This window comes from Lepus europaeus, chromosome 14 (genome assembly GCF_033115175.1).
Source record: "Lepus europaeus isolate LE1 chromosome 14, mLepTim1.pri, whole genome shotgun sequence".
NCBI classification, from domain to species: domain Eukaryota; kingdom Metazoa; phylum Chordata; class Mammalia; order Lagomorpha; family Leporidae; genus Lepus; species Lepus europaeus.
Genome location: NC_084840.1, coordinates 20,185,545 through 20,211,483, shown reverse-complemented (window position 1 = coordinate 20,211,483; position 25,939 = coordinate 20,185,545). Strand labels below are relative to the sequence as shown.

Sequence of the window (25,939 nt, the reverse complement as noted above, 5' to 3'; positions counted from 1 at the left end):
ACCATATGGGATGCCGGTCCCGCAGGTGGAGGCTTAGCCTACTATGCCACAGCGCTACTCCCTTCGCAGGTTCATTTTTAAGTTGATCATGTTCTAGGGCCCACAAATGATGTTATAAATAATCCAAATTGGGGCCAGTATCATGGCATAGTGGGTTAAGCCACCTCCTGCAACTCTGGGATCCCATATGGGCACCTGTTTGAGACCCAGCTGCTCCACTTCCAATTCGTCTCCCTGCTAAGGTGCCTAGGAAAGCAGCAGAAGATGCCCAAGTCCTTGGTTCCCTGTACCTATATGAGAGACTCAGAAGAAGCTCCTGGGTTTGGCCTGGCACAGCCCCAGGCGTTGTGGCTGTTTGCGAAGAGAACTGGTGGATAGAAGATCTCTCTGTCTCTCCCTCCCTCTCTGTCAATCTGCCTTTTAAATGGATAAAAATAATTAAAAAAAAAAAAAATCCAATCCTCCGCCTTGCGGTGCCAGCACACCGGGTTCTAGTCCCGGTCGGGGCACCGATCCTGTCCCGGTTGCCCCTCTTCCAGGCCAGCTCTCTGCTGTGGCCAGGGAGTGCAGTGGAGGATGGCCCAAGTGCTTAGGCCTCTGTACCCACATGGGAGACCTGGAAGAAGCTCCTGGCTTCATATTGGCCCTGCTGTGGCCATCTGGGGAAGGAAGACCCTCTCTCTGTGTGTCTCTCTGTAACTTTCTCTCAAATAAATAAAATAAATCTTTTAAAAAAGTGATCTTTCTGCCCCCCTTCAAATGTTAACTGGGTTTACCTTTTTATACCTTTTCCCTTGCTTATGTAAATATACCTATGTATAAGTTTGTGAGGACTTTGATTTTATTCTTTATTGAACTATAACCTTTTTGTATACATTTGCAACTTGCTCTTTTTACTTAACAATGTAAAATACTGTTTCTTGGGGTGGGTGTTTTGTGTAGCCATTGAGGCGCTGCTTGGGATGCCTCCATCCCATATTGGAGTCCCTGGGTGTGATTCCTGGCTCTGGCCCCTGACTCCAGCTCCCTGCTAATACGTACCCTGGGAGGAAACAGTGATGGCTCCAGTTATTGGGTTCCCACCACTCACATGGGAGACCTGGATTGAGTTTCTGGTTCCCAGCTTTGATCTTGGCTGCTATGGCATTTCCAGAGTGAAAAAGTGGATGAGAGCTATCTCTTTTTGTCTCTCTAAATAAATAAAAAATAAATAAATTTGGCCTTATGTTTGGGAAAAAAACAAAAACATTTTGTTTACCTGGAATTTATTTACTTATTTTACCTGGAATTTATTTACTTATTTTATGAGCCGCCGCCTGCAGTGCCAGCACCCCATATGGGCGCCAATTTGAGTCCCGGCTGCCCCTCTTCTGATCCAATCTCTGCTATGACCTGGGAAAGCAGTAGAAGATGGCCCAAGTCCTTGGGCCCTTGTACCTGCATGGGAGATTGAGAGGAGGCTCCTGGCTCCTGGCTTCAGAATGGCCCAGCTGTGGCTGGTGCGGTCATTTGGGGAGTGAGCCAATGGATGGAGGACCTCTCTCTCTGCTTTTCCTTCTCTCTCTGTGTAACTCTTTCAAATAAATAAATAAATCTTAAGAAAAAAAAAAATGGAGAGAAAGAGGTCTCCCATCTGCTGATTCACTCCCCAGTGCCCATAACACATAGAGCTGGGCCAGGCCAAAGCCGGGAGCCAGGAACTCTGGTTCTCCCACAGCGGTGGTAGGGACCCGAATACTTCAGCCTTTACCTGCTGCCTGCCGGGGTGCACATTAGCAGAAAGGTAGAATCAGGAGTGGATTCCTTGAGACTCCATCAGGACTCAAACCCAGGCACTCTGATATGGGATGCAGGCATCTTAAGTGGTGACTTAACCTCTGTGCCAAGTGTCCACCACTCATAAACTCATCTTGATACAGTTTCAGCAATTTCTGTCATTCTCTTTTTGGATAATTTTATGCATTCAGCCACTTTAAGAAATAGATCAAAAATTTTATCTTCTCTGCCATTTATTTACCTTTATTTTCATTTTTATTTTTTAATTTTTTTTGACAGGCAGAGTGGACAGTGAGAAAGAGACAGAGAGAAAGGTCTTCCTTTTTCCGTTGGTTCACCCCCCAGCGGCTGGCACACTGCGCTGATCCGAAGCCAGGAGCCAGGTGCTTCTCCTGGTCTCCCTTGCGGGTACAGGGCCCAAGCACTTGGGCCATCCTCCACTGCACTTCCAGGCCACAGCAGAGAGCTGGACTGGAAGAGGAGCAACTGGGACAGAATCCGGCGCCCCGACCGGGACTAGAACCTGGGGTGCCGGCGCCGCTGCTCACTAGGCTAATCCTCTGCCTGCGGCGCCAGCCTCATTTTTCTTAAATACAGATCCTTTTTTGATTAGTTTTAATGTTTTCACTTTTTGGTTTTCTATTTTTTTTTTTTAAAGATATACTTTTATTTATTTGAAAGATTTAGACACACAGAGAGAGGTATCTTGCATCCCCTGGTGCACTCACCGAATGACTGCAACAAGCTGGGGCTGGGCCAGGCTGAAGCCAGGAGCCTGGAGCTCCAAACAGCCTCCCACATGGGTGGCAGGGGCCCATCAATTGACACATCTTCCGCTGCTTTCCCAGGCACATTAACAGGGAGCTGGATTGGAAGTGGAGCAGCCAGGTCTTGAACTGGCGCCTATATAAGATACCAACATTGCAGGTGGCAGCTTAACCTGCTGCACCACAGCACCTGCCCCTGCATTAGTTTTTATAAAGGGCAGAGTCTAGTAGAGCTGGTTTTCAAGGTTCTTTAAAAGCAGTCAGCTTCTTCTAAGATGAACTCTTATTTGGACACCCAGTATGTAAAATACCTTTTTTTGGGCCTGTAGTTCCCAGAATATAGTTTCAAAACCCACTGCAATAAAATGTTTATGTAATTATATAAATAAACGCTGACAGATGGTGCTGCTGCTAAAATGAAACTTCTGGCAGACATTGTCATGAAGCCGTCTTTTAGCTCAAGGTGATTGTTACTAATAATCCGAGGCCTCACTTAGTATAGCAAATGCATTCAGGGATGTCTCTACCAAAGTGTTCCTGGCTTATGAAATAAGTATAGAGAACTGCCAGATTATGTTACAACCTAAATGCTAATATAGGAGCCCCCCTTTTCCACTGGAGCTGTTTTCCAAGATCCCCGTAGATGCTGAATGTGCAGATAGAACCAAACCCCACATGTACTATGCTGTCTCCTAAACATACATACTGGTAATGAGGCTTTGGGTTGCTTGAGCACACACACTGCAGTACCGTGACAGGCGACCTGGTAATTGAGATGGTGCTAAGTGACTGATGGGCTCCTAGTGAATACATAATGGCTATGCTGGACGCAAGGGTGATTTACTTCTTGGAAGTACAGTGTGGGTTGGGGTGAGATTTCGTCATGCTACTCAGAATGGTGTGCAACTTGAAACTTAAAATCGTTCATTTCTGGAATTTTTCTCTTTCATTTTTTTTTTTTTTTAATTTTTTTTGACAGGCAGAGTGGACTGTGAGAGAGAGAGACAGAGAGAAAGGTCTTCCTTTGCCATTGGTTCACCCTCCAATGGCCGCTGCGGCCAGCACATCGTGCTGACCTGAAGCCAGGAGCCAGGTGCTTCTCCTGGTCTCCCATGGGGTGCAGGGCCCAAGCACTTGGGCCATCCTCCACTGCACTCCCTGGCCACAGCAGAGAGCTGGCCTGGAGGAGGGGCAACCAGGACAGAATCCGGTGCCCCGACCGGGACTAGAACCCGGTGTGCCGGTGCCGCAAGGCGGAGGATTAGCCTAGTGAGCTGCAGCGCCAGCCTCTTTCATTTTTTTGGCCCATGGGTAACCAGATTGCAGGAAAGGGGAGGACACTGTATTGGGAAGAGTGGCAATTGTTGCTGGTTGGCTGCTGTGTTAATAGAGTTTTCAGAGAATAGTTGGGACTTAAGATAATTTAACTGGTTGATTGGATTCTTGCCTTTCCTTGGTCGTCTTTTTAATAAATATAGAGATAACCTGAAATGCCCAAAGAGTTTGACAGGAGAAGACTGGCTAAACCTGCCTGTATCAACAGTTCTCAAACTTTCTGATCTTAAGTGATCCCAAGAAATTGAGGAGTCCCAGAGAACTTTTCTTCTTGTGGATTGTATCTCCTGATGGTTACCAATGTGGAAGTTAAAGCTGAGATTTTTTTTTTTTAAGATTTATTTTATTTGAAAGGCAGAGTTATAGAGGGAAGTATCTTCTATCCACTGGTTCACTCCCCAGATGGCTGCAACAGCTAGGCTGAAGCCAGAGGCTTCATCCAGGTCTTCCACATGCGTTTAGGGGCCCAAGTACTTGGGCTGTGCTCTGTTGCTTTCCTGGGCACATTAGCTGGGATCCAGATCAGAAGTGGAGCAGCTGGGACTCAAACTGGTGTGCATGTGAGCTGTTGGCCTTGCAGGCGATAGTTTAACCCGCTGTGCCACAGCACTGGCCCTGAAAACTGAGGTGTTTGTCAGGCTTATTTATTTACTGTAAGCTTTGTTATTTTTTGAGAGACAAAGATCTTCCATCCTCTGGTTCACTTCCCACAAAACTTGTGATAGCCAGGGCTGGGCCATATCGAAACCGGGAATCTGAAGCTCCATCTGGTTTTCCCATGGTGGGGGCAGGAACCCAAGGACTTGAGCCATCACCTGCTGCCTCCCAGGTGCACATTAGCAGGAAGATGGATCAGAAACAGAATGACCTGGACTCCAGCCAGGCACTCATATGGGGGCAACTTAACTGCTGTGTCAAGTGCCTGCCCCTAAGGCTTATTTTAAAATAACCCGTAAAATCAATAAATCTAACTCATTATGTGTTTTTTTTGTTTTTGTTTTTTTTGTTGTTGTTGTTGTTTTTGTTTTTGACAGATAGAGTTAGACAGTGAGAGAGAGAGAGAAAGGTTTTCTTTCCACTGGTTCACTCCCCAAATGGCTGCTGTGGCCGGCATGCTGCGCTGATCTGAAGCCAGGAGCCAGGTGCTTCCTCCCAGTCTCCCATGCCAGTGCAGGGGCCCAAGCACTTGGGCCACAGCAGAGAGCTGGACTGGAAGAGGAGCAACAGGACTAGAACCCGGCGCCCATATGGGATGCCGGCGCCGCAGGTGGAGGATTAACCAAGTGAGCCATGGCGCCGGCCCTCATTATGTGTTTTTACATGTAGTTATTTTGATTTGGAAAGCAAAATATGTAGAAGAATGGCTGTTTTGTATTTTTACAACTCTCTTCAGTGTTTGTTAAAGAGAAATTGGGTAGGTTCTCAGATCTGCCCTGCTTCTGCTCTGCGGCATACCACAGGTCATATTGTCTTGTCAGAATGGTTATGGGATGAGAAAAGGCAGATGCCATCCTGGTGTGGTAATGAAAATGGTCTGACCCTGTGGAGCCCTGCTCCATCTGCAGCGCCTGCTGGGCGCTGTCGCTGTACGCTGTGTGGCATGTCTCCATCAACTCTTCTCTTTCTTTGTTGCAGAGTCCTTTGGGCAGAACTATCCAGAGGTAAGAGAATAGTTTTGTCGTGATTTTGGAAACAAGGTAAACTATCCAGTGTTTGTGTTTGAACAGAAATTGCTTTTTGATGTTTGTTTTTTGACAAAGAAGCCTTGAGTGTGATAAATCTGCTCTGGAAAGGAACTAAATATTTTTGAGCAGGGGGAAGTAAATAGGTGGTGTTGCTGGAAATCTCATAATGCCGTTGTAAATGTTACAGGTTTTTTTTTGTTTTGTTTGTTTGGGTTTTTTTTTGACACGCAGAGTGGACAGTGAGAGAGAGACAGAGAGAAAGGTCTTCCTTTTGCCGTTAGTTCACCCTCCAATGGCCGCCGCGGCTGGCGCGCTGCGACCGGTGCACCGCGCTGATCCAATGGCAGGAGCCAGGTGCTTCTCCTGGTCTCCCATGGGGTGCAGGGCCCAAGGACTTGGGCCATCCTCCACTGCACTCCCTGGCCACAGCAGAGAGCTGGCCTGGAAGAGGGGCAACCGGGACAGAATTGGTGCCCCAACCGGGACTAGAACCCTGTGTGCCAGCGCCGCAAGGTGGAGGATTAGCCTACTGAGCCGCGGCGCCGGCCTAATGTTACAGTTTTGAGATAGTACCATCACCCGTACAGAGATTATTTATCCCTCTGTCCTTTTCTAGTTTTGATCAGTGTTTTTCTATAGTAATAATATGCATAAGTGTACCTTACTTTTTTTAAAAATATTTATTTATTTATTAGGGCTGGAGCTGTGGCGTAGTGGGTAAAGCTGCTGCCTGCAGTGCTGGCATCCCATATGGGCGCCAGTTTGAGACCCGGCTGCTCCACTTCCGATCCAGCTCTGCTATAGCCTGGGAAAGCAGTAGAAGATGGCCCAAGTCCTTGGGCCCCTGCACTCACATGGGAGACCTTGAAGAAGCTCCTGGCTCCTGACTTTGGATCGCTGCTGTTGTGGCCATTTGGGGAGTGAACCAGCAAATAGAAGGCCTCCCTGTCTCTGTCTGTCTGTCTGTCTGTCTCTCTCTCTCTCTGCCTCTCTTTCTCTCTCTGTGTAACTGACTTACAAGTAAAATAAATAAATCTTAAAAAAAAAAAAAAGATTTATTTATTTACTTGAGAGGCAGAGTTACAGACAGGGAGGTCTTCCATCCGCTGGTTCACTCCCCAAATGGTTGTAACGGCTGGAGCTGGGCCAATCCACAACCAGGAGCCAGGAGCTTCTTTTGGGTCTCCCATGCAGATGTAAGGGCCCAGTGACTGCTTTCCCAGGCTATCAGCAGGTAGCTGGATCAGAAGTGGAGCAGCCCATGTGGGATGCTGGCGCCACAGGTATAAGCTTAACCTACTATGCCACAGCACCAGCTCCAATGTCCCTTACCTTTAAAACACAAAAATATTTTGTTAACAATTGGAATATATTCCTGTATAGTCATTGTTGTTATTTTAAAAGGTGTTATATTGATTAATATTATTTGTGTAGCTTATTCCAGGATTTTTTGTTATGAATTTTTTTTTAGAATAAATTCTCAGAGCTTTGATTACTGGGCTAATGGCTTTGACTCTCCCTGTTTGCCCTTAGGAAGTCTGTACAAAGTTACAGTGATAAGAGATTGAGCACATCCATTTCCAAAATCCTCTCTTTATTTGAAAAGCAAAATCAATTTTTCTCTCTCTCACTCTCACTCTCTCGCACTCACTCACACACACACACACACGCACGCACACACACACAGAAAGAGAGATCTTCTCTCCACTGGTTTGCTCCCCAAATACTTAAAACAACAAGGGCTGCTCCAGGCTGAAGCCAGGAGCTCTCTCTGGGTTTCTCATGTGGGTGGCAAGGACCCAAATACTTGGCCGATCGCCCTTTGCCTCCCAGGCACATTAGCTGGAAGCTGGAAGTGGAGGAGCCAGGACTCAGTCAGGCACTCTTCTGTGGATGCAGGCATCCCGAGTGGTGGCTTAACCCACTGTACCACAACACCTTCTCAGTTTCCAGAAATTCTTGTTTAGCTTTTATAAATACTTCTTCATTCTGGTTCATCTAATAGGCATAAGAAGACACACAGAGATTATTTTAGTATGTATTGTAGTTGAAATTCAAGAGACGTGTTAAACATAAGAGAACCTTAAAGAGATCATTTGGATACGTAGTGTTACTGTCTGTATTTGTGTATTTGTTTTCATTTTTAGGAAGCTGATGGGACTTTGGATTGTATCAGCATGGCCCTGACGTGCACCTTTAACAGGTGGGGCACACTGCTCGCAGTTGGCTGTAACGATGGCCGAATTGTCATCTGGGATTTCTTGACGAGAGGCATTGCTAAAATAATTAGTGCACACATCCATCCAGTCTGTTCCTTATGGTAAGGATATTTTAAACTAGTATGAGAAATGTAGGTTAAATTAGAGGGAAGAATGGTGACTATATATTTGCCAGTTCAGGTAGCTGTTTTTAAATTCAGAATTTTAAATACTTAGCCATTGGTAATTTCTCATAGTTTATGTAGATCCTGACTAAACCCATGGTGTCCTTGAAGCACCTTTGTAGGAAGGAGTTTGCTGTAATATGGATCTGTACCAGGCTTTGTCTTGTATTGCAGTTCTGAAATGAGATACGTAAGGATTGCAGCTGTAGTGTAATTGTGATATTGATGGGATGGTCGGCTTGTCCAGCCTTGTGCAGATTCTTGAATTCCATCAATTTTAGTGACCACAAGCATGCCTAGTCCTTCAATGTAACATAGTGATTAAGGCTATAAAGCTGAAATCTACTCAGATATATGCCTATTGATTTTACTTTTGTTTGAAACTGATTTGTTCACATCAGAAGTTTTGTATTGTGGGGAGCCAGGTGCTTCTCTTGGTCTCCCATGCGGGTGCAGGGCCCAAGAAATTGGGCCATCCTCCACTGCACTCCCTGGCCACAGCAGAGAGCTGGCCTGGAAGAGGGGCAACCGGGACAGGATCGGTGCCCCGTCCGGGACTAGAACCTGGTGTGCCGGCGCCGCAAGGTGGAGGATTAGACTAGTGAGCCGCGGCGCCGGCTCAATAGACACATATTTTTAATAGCAGTTCACCCAGCTGAAGTGTAGAATTCAGTTGTTTATATATATTCAGAGTCATGTAGCCATCATAATCTAATTTTAGAATTCCTATCTATTAAAAATACATGAATATATTTTTATTACATAGCAATGTATTCTCATTTTAGGAAATTATGAAAAATAACACAAAGAACTAATTTTCCTTAGTTATAATACCACCCAGATGTTATTACTGTAAATATCTTTATAAGTTTCTGTAAGTTTGTAATCACGCTGTCTCCTACTTGAACCAGCACCCAGATGGGATGCCGGGATTGCAGGCGGTGGCTTTACCCACTATGCCACAGTGCTGGCCCTGAAAACTTTCTTTAACCAATCTTTTAGGATAGGTCTCCTGGCAACAAATGTCATGATTTAATTTTCCTGTTCTTCCTAGGTTGACAGTTTTAGCACTTGAAAGATATCGTGCCACTTCCTTCTGGCCTTCATGGTTTCCAGTGAGAAATCTGCTCTTGCTCAAATTGTTTTTTCCCTATAAGTAAGGAGAACAGTTTTGCTGTTTTCAATATTTTTTTCTTTGTCTTTAGTTTTTAAGAAGTTTGGGTATCTGGGAGTAGATTTCTTTGAGCCCATCATGTTTGACAGTTGCTCAAATTTTGAATCTGTAGATTTTCTATCTTTTACTAAATTTGGGAAAATAGCATCCATTGTTTTCTCAGCTACTTAAGCCTCGCTGTCTTTATTCTTTCATCCAGGACTCTGATGATATGGATCTTAGGTCTTTCGTTATGTCCTACAGGTCCGTCATGCTGTTCGGTTTGTCTTTTAGAACTATTTTCTCTGTTCAGACTGGGTAATTTTTATCATTCCATCTTCTAGCTTATGAATTTTTTTTAAAGATTGTATATTTGAGAGGCAGAGTTACAGACAGAGAGGGAGAGACAGAGTGGTCTTTCATCCACTGGTTCACTCCCCAGATGGCTGCAACAGTCAGAGTTGGACGGACTTGAAGCCAGGAGCCAGAGTTTCTTCTGGGTCTCCCACGTGGGTGCAGGGGCCCAAGCACTTGGGCCATCCTCCACTGCTTTTTCAGGCCATAGCAGAGAGCTGGATGGGAAGTAGAGCAGCCGGGACTTGAGCCGGTGCCCATTTGTTGCTTCTCCTCATGTGGTCTTCACCAGCACTGGCGATGGGACCTCCTCCTGCTGAGGCTGGTGCAGGCCTTCTCTGACATACTCCAGGGATGGGGGCTGATGACTTTTTAGACCTGGGTGAGAGTGGATGTCTGGGCTCGCCCGCGCTATGCTGGCCGATTCTGTGCCTGTCCAGAGTGATTGTCTGAGTCCTTTCAGCTGAAGGAGGCAGGCTCTTGGGGCTTTTTGCAGATGCTCATTGGCCTCGCTGGGTTGTTGACGTCTCTGTCACTTAGTCCAGGATAGGACAGGTGAAAAATCCAAAGAGCTCATGATGTCATCCTCAGGGTTTATAGTCTCTAGTCAGTGACTACCTTTGAGACTCTGTGCTTGTTTTCTACGTGGTGTCCAGGGTGTTCAGCTATACTTGGTAGGAGGGATTCTTTCTTAATTCTTCAAATAACAGATCCTTATCTTTTTTGTTTGTTTTGTTCACACTGTGATGGTCCTACTTCTGGGACAACTTCAGAAGTTTCAGATATTCCCCACCTTTCAGTTCCTTTAAAAGAAAAAAAAAAAAACACATATACACAATACCTAAGGGCCAAATGATTTTAAATGTTTGAATTTGTTATTTTACGGAGCCACTTGAAGTGAGATCTTGAAATATTAAGAGTTTCTATTACTAGATAGGAAAATGTCATAAAGCATTTTTATTTTATTGAAAGCTTATTGTGAATTTGAATAACCATTAAAAATTGTTGAGTTGTATGATAAAGGTAATACGTACGTGACTCACACATTAATCTATAAGAGTGGTGTACTCAAAAAATAGGCGAGTGGAATTATGTCAAACTCAGAAGCTTCTGTGTGGCAAAGGAAACTATCAATAGAGTGGAGAGCCAGGCACTGCAATGTGCGAAAATATTTGCAAGCTACCCTCCTGACAAAAGATTCATATCCAGACTTTATAAGGAACTCAAAAGACTAAAACCTAGTCCAGTCAAGAAGTGGGCAAAGGGCCTGAATAGACATTTATTAAATGAAAAAATACAAATGGCTGACAAATATGTGAAAAACTGCTCAGTATCACTAACCCTCAGGAAAAAGCAAATCAAAACCACAACAAGATATCATGCCGCTGCTGTTAGAATGGCTGTTGTTAAAAAAAAAAAAAAAAACCAAAGTAAATGCTGGTGAACATGTGGAGACGGGAACTTTTATACACTGCTGGTGGGAATTTAAATTAGTGCAACCACTAAAAATTGTATGGAGATATGTTAAAAATCTGATGATAGAACTGTCACATGATCCATCAATCCCCCTACTGGGTATTTATCTGAAAGACATGAAATCATCAGAGATCCCTGCTCCACCGTGTTTATCACAACACTGTTCACAGTAGCCAAAGCATGGAAGCAAGGGAGTTGTTCACCATCAGCTAACTGGATAAAGAAAATGTGGTGTACATACACAATGGACTATACTATGCAACCGTAATGAAGAATGAAATCCTGTCGTTTGCAGCAAAATGGATAGACCTGAAGCATATCATGTTATGTGAAATAAACCAGTCACAAAACCTGGTTTCCCTTGTATGTAGGAACTAAAAACCACAACTCCGTCTGAACACAGAATGGTGGTTACTGCAGGCTGGAAGAGGCATGGAAGTAGAGAGAGTTTGGGTACCAGGTACCACATCAGAGTTGGGTCAGAGAAATCACCTGGCGTAGTGGGGTGACTCTAGTTCATAATAACCTACGAGATCTTCATGAGCAATAGAGAAGGGCAGCTCCAGGACTCCAATGTTAAAGCCATGTCAGGCACTTCATGGAAATGTTGATCACGCTCACTCGATCAGTACCTGTTGTGTGCATATGTTGAAATGTCAGACTGTGGCCCAAAAATATGTACAATTGTTAATAAAAAATTTTCTTGAAAGAGTGGTATACTTTACCACTAAGTTAAAAGGATGTATTTTAACTTAGATGAATATAAAATATTATATATTTTGACTTAGATAATTGCTCTTTTTTCTTCCTAGCTGGAGTCGAGATGGTCATAAGCTCGTCAGTGCTTCCACCGATAATATAGTGTCACAGTGGGATGTTCTTTCAGGCGACTGCGACCAGAGGTTCCGATTCCCTTCACCCATCTTAAAAGTCCAGTATCATCCACGAGATCAGTAGGTTTAATCTAAGCTGTTCCTTTCCTGGGGTGGGGGTCTAACTGAATGAGCTAGCTCTAGTCTCATGACAGTTTCTATTCAAGTTGTTTTTACAAAAGATTTCTATTTTATTCTTTGAAAGGCAGAATGACTGACAGATTTTCATCTACTGGTTCACTCCTCTAATGCCTGCAACAGCCACATCTGGGCCAGGCTGAAGCCAGTGGCCTGGAACTCTATCTGGGTCACCCACATGGGTGGCAGGGACCCAAGCACTTCAGCCATCATCTGCTGCTTCCCAGGCACCTGAGCAGGGAACTGGATTGGAAACGGAGTTGCTGAGACTTAGACTGGTAGTCATATATGGGATGCCAGCAGCTCTCCCACATGCCTGCCCCATTTAATTTCTTAGGAGACAAATGCAAACATCTATTCAAATCTTCTACATAAAATAATCTTTCTGTCTAGGTTGGTTTTTACTGAATACATTTGAAGGAGAGTGTTGTATTATTAAAAACTGACAGTATTAAGACTTTTGAGATCGGCAAAGGTGGGAATAAATATAATAACTGGGACTTTCCGGCCTTGATTGTTTGAATTTTCTTTAGTAGGGTTTCTCCTACTCATTAAAACTCAAAAGCTCAATATTAAAACTACATTTAAGAGGAAGTTACTGGGGCTGGCACTGTGGCGCAGTAGTTTAATCCTCTGCCTGTGGCGCCGGCATACCATATGGGTGCCGGTTCGAGTCCTGGCTGCTGCTCTTCCAATCCCGCTTTCTTCCCTGGCCTGAGAAAGCAGTGGAAGATGGCCCAAGTGTTGGGCCCCTGCACCCATGTGGGAGACCAGGAAGAAGCTCCTGGCTTTGGATCAGTGTAGCTCTGGCTGTTCCGGCCTTTTGGGGAGTGAAGCAGAGGAAGGAAGACCTTTCTTTCTGTCTCTCCTTCTCACTGTCTGTAACTCTACCTCTTGAATCAATAAATAAAATCTTTATAAAACAACAAAAAAGAGGAAGTTACTCACCATCATTACCATACTACTATTTTCATTGCTCTGGGTTCTCTCTTAGTCAAGTTTCCTTTAAGGATAAAGTTTATTATGTAGTGCCTCATAGCACAATATGTATTAGAGTACATAAGCAGGCTTTTTAATTTTTTTTTAACATCTTTGGGATCAGTAGTTTGTTGTTTAACTTTCGTGTTTTAGCTTTACTAGTTTGCCGCGTCTTCATATGTATTTTAGTTATTACTTTGTTAAGGTGGGACCCCATAATTTAACTCAGTCTTTTCCCTGTTATTAGACAGGTAGATTTATTGTTTTCATTACTTCACATCTGTCTGGACTGAGAGAGCTGATAAGGGTAGTGGACAGGGATCAGGGACGAGGACAGGGAATCAGTCTGCCAGTGTCAAAGCAACAGCCAATATACCGTTCATATTTTTAAACAGGAACAAGGTTCTCGTGTGTCCCATGAAATCTGCTCCTGTCATGTTGACCCTTTCAGATTCCAAACATGTCGTTCTGCCGGTAGACGATGACTCCGATTTGAACGTGGTGGCATCTTTTGATAGGCGAGGAGAATATATCTATACAGGAAATGCCAAAGGCAAGGTAAGCCTGGAAACCTGGAGGATGGTGAAACATGGGTAACACTTTTTTTTTTAATTTAAAGATGTATTTATTTATTTATCTGAAAGGCAGAGTTACAGAGCAAGAGGTAGAGGTAGAGAAATCTTCCATTTGCTAGTTCATTCCCCAGATGGCTGAAACAGATGAGGCTAGGCTAGAGCCAGCTGAGGCCAGGAGCCTGGAAGCCATCTGGGTCTCCCATGTAGGTGGCAGGGCCCAAGCATGTGGGCCATCTTCTGCTGCTTTCCCAGGTGCATTAGCAGGGAGTTGCATCAGAAACATAGCAGCTGGGACACAAACTGGCACCTATGTGGGATGCTGGTGTTACAGGTGGTGGCTTAACCCACTACGCCAGTGCCAGGCCCATGATCAGGCATCTCGGGCGTTGACTCATTTCGTGCTTCCTTATTCTCCTTTCTGAATTTCTTTACAACTGGACTAAATGTGGCTCCTACTTGTAGCTGATTGTAGCCTGTTTTTCTCTTGCCATCATGATTGCTGGTATTTGGATTTAGAGTGGTCAGAGATTCTTGGACCTGGAAAAGGATGGAAAGGCCTTTACTGGATGTTGGTAATGAAAGGCTGACGCTAAATTGTAAAATTACTTTTTTTTAAAAGATTCATTTGAAAGAGTTACACACAGAAAGGAGAGGCAGAGAGAGAGAGAGAGGTTTTCTTTCTTTCTTTTTTTTTTTTTTTTTTGACAGGCAGAGTGGATAGAGAGAGACAGAGAGAAAGGTCTTCCTTTGCCGTTGGTTCACCCTCCAGTTGCCACTGTGGCCGGCGCATCTCGCTGATCCGAAGCCAGGAGCCAGGTGCTTCTCCTGGTCTCCCATGCGGGTGCAGGGCCCAAGGACTTGGGCCATCCTCCACTGCCTTCCTGGGCCATAGCAGAGAGCTGGCCTGGAAGAGGGGCAACCGGGATAGAATCCGGCACCCCAACTGGGACTAGAACCCAGTGTGCCGGCGCCACAAGGTGGAGGATTAGCTTGTTAAGCCACGGTGCCGGCCGAGAGAGGTTTTCCATCCTCTGGTTCACTCCCCAGTTGGCCGCAATGGCAGGAGCTGTGCCGATCCAGAGCCAGGAGCTTTCTCTGGGTCTCCCACGTAGGTACAGGGGCCCAAGGACTTGGGCTACTTTCTACTGCTTTCCCAGGCCATAGCAGAGAGCTGGATCAGAATTAGAGCTACCGGGTCTTGAACTGGCGCCCATATGGGATACCAGCATTGCAGGCGGCGGCTTTACGTGCTGCATCATAGTGACGGCCCCTGAAAAATTACTTTTAATTAAATTTAAATCATGTTATCCTCTGGAACTCTGCTGATGAAAATGTCTTACTATGTATTTTTATAGGGCTCTATGTAATTAGCCAAGCTTGTCCTATAGTACTGAGCCCTCCATACCCTCTTTCTTCCTGTTAAACTCCTACCCTACCTTTTGGAATGTTGGGAAGATGTAGATTCTTGTGTCTGGGATACATTGTAGAAGGTGCTTCTCTGGAAAAAGAGGTTGGGCAAAAGAGGTTGGGCAAGCTTTAAAGCTCTTGCCATACTTAGAATTTGTGGTTCTATCATGCACGTTGGTTATTACTAATTTTTTTTTAGATTTATTTATTTATTTGGTAGCCAGAGTCACAGAGGGAGCGAGACAAAGAGAGAAATATATCTTCCATCTGCTAGTTCACTCCCCTAAGTGGTCACGAAGGCCAGAGCAGAGGTGATCTGAAGCCAGGAGCTTCTTCCAGGTCTCCCATGTGAGTACAGGGACTTAGGAGCTTGGGCCATCTTCCTCTGCTGTCCCAGGAGCATCAGCAGGGAGCTGGATTAGAAGTGGAACAGGGGCCAGTGCTGTGGCTTAGCTGGTTAAAGCCTCAGCCTGAGTGCCAGCATCCCTTATGAGCGCCGGTTCGAGTCCCAGCTGTTCCACTTCCGATCCAGCTCTCTGCTATGGCCCAAGTGCCTGGGCCCCTGCATCTGTGGGAGAGAACCATTGGAAGCTCCTGGCTTTGCACCAGCTTAGCTCTGGTTGTTGTGGTCATTTGGGGAGTGAACCAGTGGAATAGAAGACTTCTCTCTCTCTCTCTCTCTCTCTCTCTCTCTCTCTGGCTCTACCTCTCTCTGTTTCTCTGTCTTTCAAATAAATAAATCTTAAAAAAAAAAAAAAAAGGTGGAACAGCTGGGACTCGAACCAGTGTCCATATGGGATGGCAGTGCCACAAGCACTGGCTTAACCCACTATGCCACAGGATTAGTCTCATATTTTTGATTTTTTAAACTAGGTCACATGGGCTGCTTTAGAAATTGGCATTACAAAATTGCTGTAAGGTGCATATAACATAAGTGTGACCATTTACCCTCTTTAGCTGTACATTGATGTGCCACCATTACAATTCTGCATCTCCAGAACTCTCTATCTTGCCAGACTAGAGCTGTGTGCTCATTAACTAGTAATTTCCCATTCCCTACTCTTCTCTAACCCCTGAAACCACCATTCTACTTTCTGTCTCTGTGAACTTGTCTATCCTAGGTACCTCATATAAGCAGAATCCTAAGTGTTTGTTCTTGTGTGACAGGCTTATTTCACTTAGCATAATGTCCTCAAGGTTGACCTACATTGTAGCAGTGTCAGAATTTCCCTCTTTTTCAAGGTTCAGTTGTATGTATGCATCACATTTGTTTGTCCATTCATCTGATGAATACTTAGATTGCTTCCAGCTTTTGGCTATTAAACAATAAGTTTTAATAACAGTTTAAGACCCTTTATCTTAAGAGGTAAAGGAAATACCAGCTAATGGTGTTGAGGCATTTGGGATTAGTAGACATTTGTGTTTTTACCCAGTCCCTGCCCACTTCACAGAAGCCAGATGTAATTACTGTTTGTTACCAGAATATTAACTGTTGTTTTTCTCCTTTGAACTTAGATTTTGGTCTTAAAAACAGATTCTCAAGACCTTGTTGCTTCCTTCAGAGTAACCACTGGAACAAGCAATACCACAGCCATAAAGTCAATTGAGTTTGCCCGGAAGGGGAGGTGAGTGGGCCCTTGTCCTTAAAGACAGCTTTAAAAGTGAGTAGAATGCAGAAATACGTTGAGATTTGCAGCTTGTTTATATTTTACAGTTAAATTTTTTTCTCCCTTAAAGGTGTTAGAAAGTCTTAGTAGTTGGTTCTTGAATTTATAAAATTTCCTGCATTGGACCAGTGTCACATCTTCCTTACTTAGAGGTTATAGGGCCATTTCTTTTCTTTTTGAGGATTTATTTAAAATGCAGAGTGATGGGAGAGAGAAAGAAAGAGAAAAAGAGATCTTCCATCCCTAGCTCATTCTCCAGATGGCCATAATGGCTAAAGCTCAGCCATCCCAGTTCAGGGACCCAAGTATTTGACCATTTTCTGTTGCTTTCCCAGGTAAGTTAGCAGGAAGCTGGATTGAAAGTGGAGCTGCCAGGATTTAAACTAGCTCTCTGATAGAGGATGCTGGCATTGCGAGTAGCAACTTAATCTGTGCCACAACACTGGCTCCTGCCATTTCTTTACATAAAGGTATCTGTGTGGTCAGTGCTTGGAAGGAGAGTGCCTGGCTTGTAGTAAGTGCTAAGTAGAGAGGAGCTGTTGTCATCAGATTGATGGCGTCAGGTGCACCTTGTAGCTGGATGTGCAGTCACGTAACGCTTGTTCACCCTTTCAGTTTCAGATGTTATTTGTAGTAAGTTTGGTTACCCAGTTAGAAGTAGATAAGCAGAAATTAGAAGAAATAGGTTGTTAGTAAGAGATAACATTCATTCTGTTTTGTTTAGGAACACCTATATATCCTTAACTGACATTCCAGTTCAAAATATCTCTCTCTCCCTTTTTTTTTTTTTTTAAGATTTATTTATTTATTTGAAAGTCAGCTACAGAGAGTGAGAGAGAGGGAGAGACTCAGATCTTCCATCCATTGGTTCACTCCCCGAATGGCCTCAACAGCCAGTGCTGGGCCATCCCAAAGCCAGGAACTTCTTTTGGGTCTCCTACGTAGATGCAGGGGCCCAAGCACTTGAGGCGGCCTCTGTTGCCCCTACAAGTGCATTAGCAGGGAGCCATATCAGAAGTGGAGCGACCGAAACCTGAACTGGCATCCATATGGGGTGCTGGCATTGCAGGCAGCAGCTTAACCTGTTGTGCTACAGTGCCAGCCCCTAATTCATGTTAGTGAAGTGTGTAAGAAAGTGACGAGGGCAGGTGTTGTGCATGGCAGGTTAGACTGCTGCTTAGGGTGCCGTCATCTCATGTTCGAGTGCCTCCAGCAACTTCCTGCTAAAGCACATCCTGGGAGGTTCAAGCGTTAGATCTCTGCCAATCAGGTGGGAGACCCAGATGGAGTACCTGGCTCCTGGATCAGCCTGGCCCCGCCCTGGCTGTTGTGGGCGTTTAAGGCCTGAACCACTATAACGAAGGTCTCTCTCTCTTCCTCTCCCTCTTTCTGTTGTTCTGCTCTTCAAGTAAATAAACCTTTAAAAAGAAAGAAAATCTGAAATCAATTGTATTTTAGATAGATCTCTGAACTTTCCAGTGTCATTCCAGTAAAAAATTGGACATTTTAAAGTGACACGCTTCATTAACTCATTAAGAAGAATATATTGGGGGCCACCATTGTGGCTTAGCGAGTAAAGCTGCTGCCTGTGCGCCCGCATCCCATGTGGGTGCCAGATGAGTCCTGGTTGCTCCACTTTCTATCCAGCTCCTGGCTGATGGCCTGGGAAAAGCAATGGAAGGTGACCTAAGTGTTTGGACCCCTGCCACCCACTTGGGAGACCCAAATGAAGCTCCTGGCTTTGGCCTGGCCCAGTGCTGGCTGTTGTGGCCATCTGGGGAGTGAACCAGTGGAAGGAAGATCTCTCTCTGTCTCTCTCTCTCTCTTTCTCTCTTTCAAAATAAATAAATAAATCTTTTTTTTTTTTTTTTTTAAAAAACAGAATATATTGGGGGCTGGCATTGTGGGTTAAACTGCTACTGGAGATGCCAGCAACCTATGTGGGTGCTGGTTTGAGGCTTGGCTTCTCCACTTCCGATCCAGCTCCCTGCTAGTGTGCATGGGCAAGCAGAGAAGATAGCCCAAGTACTTGAGCCCCCGCACCCACATAGGAGACTTGGATAAAGCTCCTGGCTTCTGTCTTCCGCCTGGTCCAGCATGGTCATTGTAGCCATTTTGAGAATGAACCAGTAAATGGAAAATCAATTTCTCTCTCTCCTCCACCCACCTTTCAAATAAATAAATAAATCTTTAAAAAGAATATATTGTATATAAAACAGATTAAAGAAATGAAGTGTTTGTGTGTGTTTAACTGTAGCTTGTGACTTCAGCGTGTAAGTGTGGAGGTCTCACATTTCAGTTAGGTACGGTTGTGTTCAGGAATATGCAGGAAGTATAAAGCATATTCTTATTTCAGATTGTGGTTTGGTTTGGAAGGGGACCAGTAGATACACAAGTATTCTGGTCTGTAGGTTTTCACCTAGTTTCTCCTTAGTTCCTTAGTTTTGTGGTACTAATCTTTAGTCATAGAATGGATTTCTGACCTCTGGTGTCTTTTTGGTTTTTCTATAGTTGCTTTTTAATTAACACAGCAGATCGAATAATCAGAGTTTATGATGGCAGAGAAATCTTAACCTGTGGAAGAGATGGGGAGCCCGAACCCATGCAGAAATTGCAGGACTTGGTGAACAGGTAGGTGTCACACCTGGAGGAGTGAGTGACCGTGCGTGCATGGGGCTTGGGTGCCAGATCGCCTTGGGTCCTTTCTTTATCCTTTAGGACCCCGTGGAAGAAGTGTTGTTTCTCTGGGGATGGGGAATACATCGTGGCGGGTTCTGCCCGGCAGCATGCCCTGTACATCTGGGAGAAGAGCATCGGCAACCTGGTGAAGATTCTCCATGGCACGCGAGGAGAACTTCTCTTGGATGTGGCTGTGAGTACAGCGGGGCATTGCTTTGTTGCTTGACCAGAATATTTTGAATCTGTTCTTATGACCTGTTTTTCTTTGCTTCATTAAAATTTAGTGGCATCCTGTTCGACCCATCATAGCATCCATTTCTAGTGGAGTGGTATCTATCTGGGCACAAAATCAAGTCGTAAGTGTTTTTCTGGTTAACTTGCCTTGAAAGTAGATACTCCCTTTTTATCAAAGAACCTTACATGTAATAAACTAAAAGTTACCTTAATTCTTTTGCATGTGAGTCCTGAGACCTAACTAAGTAGTTTCAGTGCATCTGTTTTCTTTCTTTCTTTTTTTTTTTTAATTTTAAAAGTGCATCTGTTTTCACTTTACTTTAATGGGAAGGTCTTAGTCTCAAGCCGATTTACTAGTTGTGTTTTTAGTAAGGAAATCTAGTGTTCTTTCTGTTAACATATTTTTGTTACTTAGTTGAGAGATATTTTTCTTTGACTTTTCTTATTTTCAGCTCAGTTTTTGTTTTACATACTGGTTTTACTTTAAGCTTTTTTTTTTTTTTTTTAAGATTTATTTATTTATTTGAAAGGCAGAATTAACAGAGAGAGGTGTTCCAGGTGCTGGTTCACTCCCCAGTGGGCTGCAACGCCATAGCTTTGCCAGGCCAAAGCCAGGAGCTTTGTCTGGGTCTCCTTTGTGGGTGCAGCAGCCTAAGTACTAGGGCTGGCCTCTCCTGCTTTTGTAGGTGCCTTAGCAGGGAGCTGGATCAGAAGTGGAGCAGCCATTATTTGAGCCAGCAGCCATATGAAATGCCAGTGTTGCAGGTGGCAGCTTAACCTGCTATGCCACAACGCTAGCCCTACTTTTAACTTTTTTTTTTTTTAAAAGATTTATTTATTTATTTGAAAATCAGAGTTATACAGGAGAGACAGAGACAGAGAGAGAGAGAGAGATCTTCCATCCACTGGTTCACTCCTCAGCCGCAATGGCCAGAGCTGTGCCTATGTGAAGCCAGGAGCCTCCTCCCAGTATCCCACACGGTGCAGGGGCCCAAGGACTTGGGCCATCTTCCACTGCTTTCCCAGGCCACAGCAGAGAGCTGGATTGAAAGTGGAGCAGCCGGGACTAGAACCGGTGCCCATATGGGATGCAGCACTGTAGGTGGTGGCTTTATCCACTATGCCACTGTCTCCCCCGCCCCCCCCCCCCCTTTTTAAGCTTGTAACCTACATTTGTAATCAGCGTACTCAGAAAATTTAAATCTTTTACCTCAGAGTTAAGGTTTTTTTAAAATATTTATTTTATTTATTTATTTGAAAGATAGTTACAGAGAGAGGTAAAGTCTTTTTTTTTTTTTCTGACAGGCAGAGTGGATAGTGAGAGAGAGAGAGAGAGAGAAAGGTCTTCCTTTTTGCTGTTGGTTCACCCTCCAATGGCTGCTGCGGCTGGCGCACTGCAGCCGGCGCATCGCGCTGATCTGAACCCAGGAGCCAGGTGCTTCTCCTGGTCTCCCATGCAGGTGCAGGGCCCAAGCACTTGGGCCATCCTCCACTGCCTTCCTGGGCCATAGCAGAGAGCTGGCCTGGAAGAGGGGCAACCGGGATAGAATCTGGTGCCCCAACTGGGACTAGAACCCGGTGTGCCGGTGCCGCAAGGTGGAGGATTAGCCCGTTAAGCCACGGCGCCGGCTTTTTTTTTTTTTTTTTTTTTTAAAGATTTGTTTGTTTATTTGAAAAGCAGAGTTAGAGGCACAGAGAGAGATATTTTTTTATCTGCTGGTTCATTTCTCAAATGGCCACATCGGCTGGAGCTGGACCAATCTGGAGCCAGGAGCTTCTTCCAGGTCTCCTATGCAGGTGCAGGGGCCCAGGCACTTGGGCCATCTTCCACTGCCTTCCCAGGCTTTAGAGAGCTGGATCAGAAGTGGAGCAGCTGGGACTTAAACTGGTACCCATATGAGATGCCAGCGCTGTAGGCGGAGGCTTTATCTGCTACACCATAGCTCCAACCCGAGTTACGTCTTAAAAGGATTAAAGAAGGCAGTTACCTATGAAAGAGCTGTCGTTAATAACTTGGAATGTTTCAAATAGGAAATATTTTAAGATAATACAACCTGAAGGTCAGTGCCGTGGCTCACTAGGCTAATCCTCCGCGTGCGGCGCCGGCACCCTGGGTTCTAGTCCCGGTCGGGGTGCCGGTTCTATCCCAGTTGCTACTCTTCCACTCCAGCTCTCTGCTGTGGCCCGGGAAGGTGGTAGAGGGTGGCCCAGGTGCTTGGGCCCTGCACCCTTATGGGAGACCAGGAGGAAGCACTTGTCTCCTGGCTTCGGATCGGTGCAGTGCACAGGCTGTAGCGGCCATTTTGGGGGTGGACCAATAGAAGGAAGACTTCTCTCTCTGTCTCTCTCTCTCACTGTCTAACTCTGCCTGTCAAAAAAAAAAAAAAAAAAAAAGATAATATAACCTGTAGATACCTAATTTTTATACTTTACCAAATTTAATCTTGGAATTCTGCATCTTTCATATATATATATATTTAAAGATTTTATTTATTTATTTGAGAGGTAGAGTTACAGAGAGAGGGAGAGGCAGAGAAAGGTCTTCCATCCGTTGGTTTACTTCCCAAATGGCTGCAGTGGCTGAAGCTGGGCCAGTCTGAAGTCAGGAGCTTCTTCCGGATCTCCCCTGTGGGTGCAGGGGCCCAAGTACTTGTGCCACCTTCCACTGCTTTTCTGGGCCATACCAGAGAGCTGGACTGAAGGAGGAGCAGCTGGGACTAGAATGGGCACCCATATGGGATACCAGCATTGCAAGTGGAGGCTTAGCCCACTGTGCCATGACATACTGTATGATTAATCTACTTTTATGGTTAATTAGTGTTTGTTTTTTTTTTGCGTGTGTGTGTATGGAATAGGAAAATTGGAGTGCATTTGCACCAGATTTCAAAGAGTTGGATGAAAATGTAGAGTACGAGGAAAGGGAATCAGAGTTTGATATTGAAGATGAAGACAAGAGTGAACCTGAACAGACAGGTAACGTTTTCATTCAAGTAGTATTTCCTCAAGGAAAAATGATGGCTTTATGTAGTGGTCTTGATTTGAGTTGTAAATTTGTTTCAGTACCTAGTCTAAAATGTTGCTTTTTTCTTTAGACTTATCTGGTTCCGTAGTTTAGAGAGTCTTTAATTTATGAAGGCATTAACTGAGAGCTTATGTGGGCATTGCCAGGGCTCCAGCAGCTCTCTTGACATTTCACTTTGTACTTTCTGATTAATTGCAGACGATTAAGTGGGGATTTATGTGTAGCACCTGGCAGAGCAGCCACACCTGCTGAGTGCCCTGTGTATCATGTATGCTGTCATTCCATTGTCAGTGAGAGGGTCAAGAGCATGGGTTCTGGGGTCGGACCGCCTTGCACAAAGTAATTGAACCTGAGTTTCCTAAACTGTAGCTGGGGAAATAGCACCTGCCTTTTCGATTTTCAGGAAATGGATGAAACGATTTCTGTGAAGCACGTAGGGTATCCCTAGACCATAATACGCACTCAGATATCATTTTCTATTATGATTATGACTGTGAGCTTTGTTATTTTTATCTCTACTGAACTTCTAGATAAAAATCTCCTTGAGCATACAGATTTGACTGTCTCTCCTCCTGGTGTCTAACTCAGGGCGTTACGGATGGTAGGGGTTTGTGTGTGTTTAGCAGGCCCGTTGGCCTTGTCGGAGTGATCAGTGATTCCAGGGCTACTTGATGGTGTCAGGAGGCAGCAGATTGAGACTGAGGTTAGTTCTCTCCAGCCTGAAAAGTGCGGTCCTCGCTTCTGTGTTTTAGGTAACTGCATACCTCGTGTGTTTTAGGAAAAAGACTCCGGGGATGCAGGTGTACCGGGTTGCTGTGGCATTGTTGGTTTCTGTTCTGTGAAGTCTCCACAGACTTCCACAGAGATTGTTCTTTATCGCCACCTCCTGAGCGCACTCATGTAACGGTGACACTCAGGCATTAAGTTGAAGCCATCATCTGTAGCTGCCTCCCCAGTTAGACTAGGAAGGCCCCACTGAAGAGCTGTTCCCAGTGTTACTGGTCCTCACTCTAGCATGTGGGAGAAATTCTGCACTGTTTGTTATACTCAGAATAAACTGGTTTTCCTCCTTTGTTTCTCGTAAATTTCAGCATGAAAATCAGTGAACTGCAGGTCAGAAGCAGAGCTCTGCTTCCTCTCAACCCTCTGTGCTTCTGTCTGCAGGGGCTGATGCTGCAGAAGACGAGGAGGTGGATGTCACCAGTGTGGACCCCATCGCTGCCTTCTGTAGCAGGTGAGCGGCCTGGCAGGAGCGGACCGGCAGCTCCTCCGCAGCCTCCGGCGGGCGTTCCTCAGCTCCCCGTATCTCTTCAGTCCCATCTGCCTGTTAACCAGAGGAGGGAACCCCTTCGGTGTCTGAGAAATACAATTAAGTCTTTTTTTCTGCAGTCCTAGCTTTCTTCCCTTGCCCAGATAGAGAATTTGCAGAAACTGAAATATTTCAATTTATCCTGTTTATTTTTATGATTGATTTTATTAATCATGTTGTTTGGTTTCCGTTTATGGAGCTTGGCTTTCTTGAAGTCCTTGATCATACCTGTTGCTTATGCTTCATGTAGGTGCTAGAGGAAGGGCTCATGGTTTAAGCAACTGTCTCCTCTTTTTTCCAATCCCTTGTCTGATCCTGTTCCAAATAGTGATGAAGAGCTGGAAGATTCAAAGGCTCTGTTGTATTTACCCATTGCCCCTGAGGTAGAAGACCCAGAGGAAAATCCTTATGGCCCCCCACCGGATGCAGTCCAAACCTCCTTGATGGACGAAGGGGCTAGTTCAGAGAAGAAGAGGCAGTCTTCAGCTGATGGGTCCCAGCCTCCCAAGAAGAAGCCCAAAACAACCAACATCGAACTTCAAGGAGTCCCAAACGACGGTAAGAGCCGCCTCTCCCCCTGTGCCGCCACTGTTTGCTCCTCATGGTCACTGGCAGTTCCCTGCTGGAGCCATTCCACCTGGAAGGAATTTTTCCACGAGAGTCTTTTGTAGGGCGTTCCCCTTTCGTCACGGTTGCTCCTGTGCTCACTTCTCTTAACATGGGGATGTTGTGCCCTTCAAAGTTGTGTCTGCCCCCGGTGACGCACTTTACGTCTCCTTGTCTTTTTTACTTTTTCCCCACAGAGTGGTTTTTAAGGTAATGAAGGCCAACTCAGACCTCGACTGTCCCTTCCGCCTCGTGCCCCCTTTGGCTGTGTGGCTCTGGAAGCCGCCGTTGTCGTAGCCCAGGAAGGGCGGACACGGGTGTGTGTGTGTGTATGTGTGTGTGTGTCTGCGTGCGCGCCCGTGGTTACTCTTGGGCATCCGCCTTTCCCTTTTCTTTAAGCCACTACAGATTGATTACAGAGCCACACGTCCCTGGTGTTGGCGCTGTTCCATTCACAGTTGTGTGACTTTTTCTCCTGTGACTTCACTGCCCCTACTTGACAAGGAGAGACCAGAGACTGAGGTTGTTTGCGAGATATTCCATAACATGCCCAGGGCTCAACAGCAGGTGATAGGGTCAGGAGTCTTGCCCAGGTTGGCCGTTTCAGAAGCCCTCTCTGCTGCCATGCGTGCATGAGTGTGTGCGCCTGGTCCAGCTCAGTGTCGTTTCGTTCAGCTACTTTTTCACTTTATGGTTGCTGTGGCTTGGCACCAGCCACACAGGCCGTGTGCCTTTTGGCGACTCTCCGTGTCTGTGTGAGTGGATGTGGGACACAAGAGCTCCGTGCTTTCCTCACAGAGTCCAGGCTGGGGGATGGGGCTGGTGCCCCTGTGTGAGTGGACGTGGGACACGAGCTCCAGGCTGGTGCCCCTGTGTGAGTGGACGTGGGACACGAGCTCCGGGCTGGTGCCCCTGTGTGAGTGGACGTGGGACACGAGCTCCGGGCTGGTGCCCCTGTGTGAGTGGACGTGGGACACGAGCTCCGGGCTGGGGGACGGGGCTGGTGCGGGTCCTTCCATGCCTGTCTGTCCTTCTGCAGAAGTCCATCCACTACTGGGTGTGAAGGGGGATGGCAAATCCAAGAAGAAGCAAGCAGGCCGGCCTAAAGGATCAAAAGGTAAAGAGAAAGATTCTCCATTTAAACCGAAACTCTACAAAGGGGACAGAGGTTTACCTCTGGAAGGATCAGCGAAGGGTAAAGTGCAGGCGGAGCTCAGCCAGCCCTTGCCAGGTAAGGACACATTGGGAGCGCTGCCCAGCTTGCTTTGTGGCCTTGCTTTGTACAGCCCCAACTCCGTCTAACTGCAGCATTGTTTTTTCTTTCTCCCTCCTTTTCCCCAGCGGTAAAACTCTCTGCACTGTAAATTGCTGCTAAGGGCAAACTAAACTGGAATTGGCTTAATTCAACGGCTGTAAAACTTGGGTCCATAACTAGATTTCAGGTGCTCTGTGGTCCTGTATGCAGAACATTCTGCACATTTTTCTGAGGAAGACATTCAGAGTTTTCATCAGATGATAGGAAT

The 25,939-nt window shown here is 45.5% G+C and overlaps 1 protein-coding gene across 4 annotated transcripts in view; it reads left to right on the top strand.

Moving 5' to 3' along the window:
* RBBP5 (RB binding protein 5, histone lysine methyltransferase complex subunit) overlaps positions 1-25,939 on the top strand; it is a 40,490-nt gene that overhangs the window by 7,278 nt on the left and 7,273 nt on the right. For 2 of the 4 annotated variants that reach the window (XM_062211666.1, XM_062211665.1), the window contains exons 2-13: positions 5,514-5,539; positions 7,711-7,883; positions 11,742-11,882; positions 13,313-13,475; positions 16,415-16,524; positions 19,078-19,197; positions 19,285-19,438; positions 19,530-19,601; positions 22,335-22,452; positions 23,666-23,735; positions 24,139-24,368; positions 25,456-25,533. In XM_062211666.1, the coding sequence (XP_062067650.1) occupies positions 5,514-5,539; positions 7,711-7,883; positions 11,742-11,882; positions 13,313-13,475; positions 16,415-16,524; positions 19,078-19,197; positions 19,285-19,438; positions 19,530-19,601; positions 22,335-22,452; positions 23,666-23,735; positions 24,139-24,368; positions 25,456-25,533 (1,455 nt within the window). Of the gene's footprint in view, positions 1-5,513; positions 5,540-7,710; positions 7,884-11,741; positions 11,883-13,312; positions 13,476-16,414; positions 16,525-19,077; positions 19,198-19,284; positions 19,439-19,529; positions 19,602-22,334; positions 22,453-23,665; positions 23,736-24,138; positions 24,369-25,455; positions 25,648-25,939 lie in introns of all 4 variants that reach the window. The other 2 variants (XM_062211664.1, XM_062211663.1) reach the window with 1 other exon arrangement.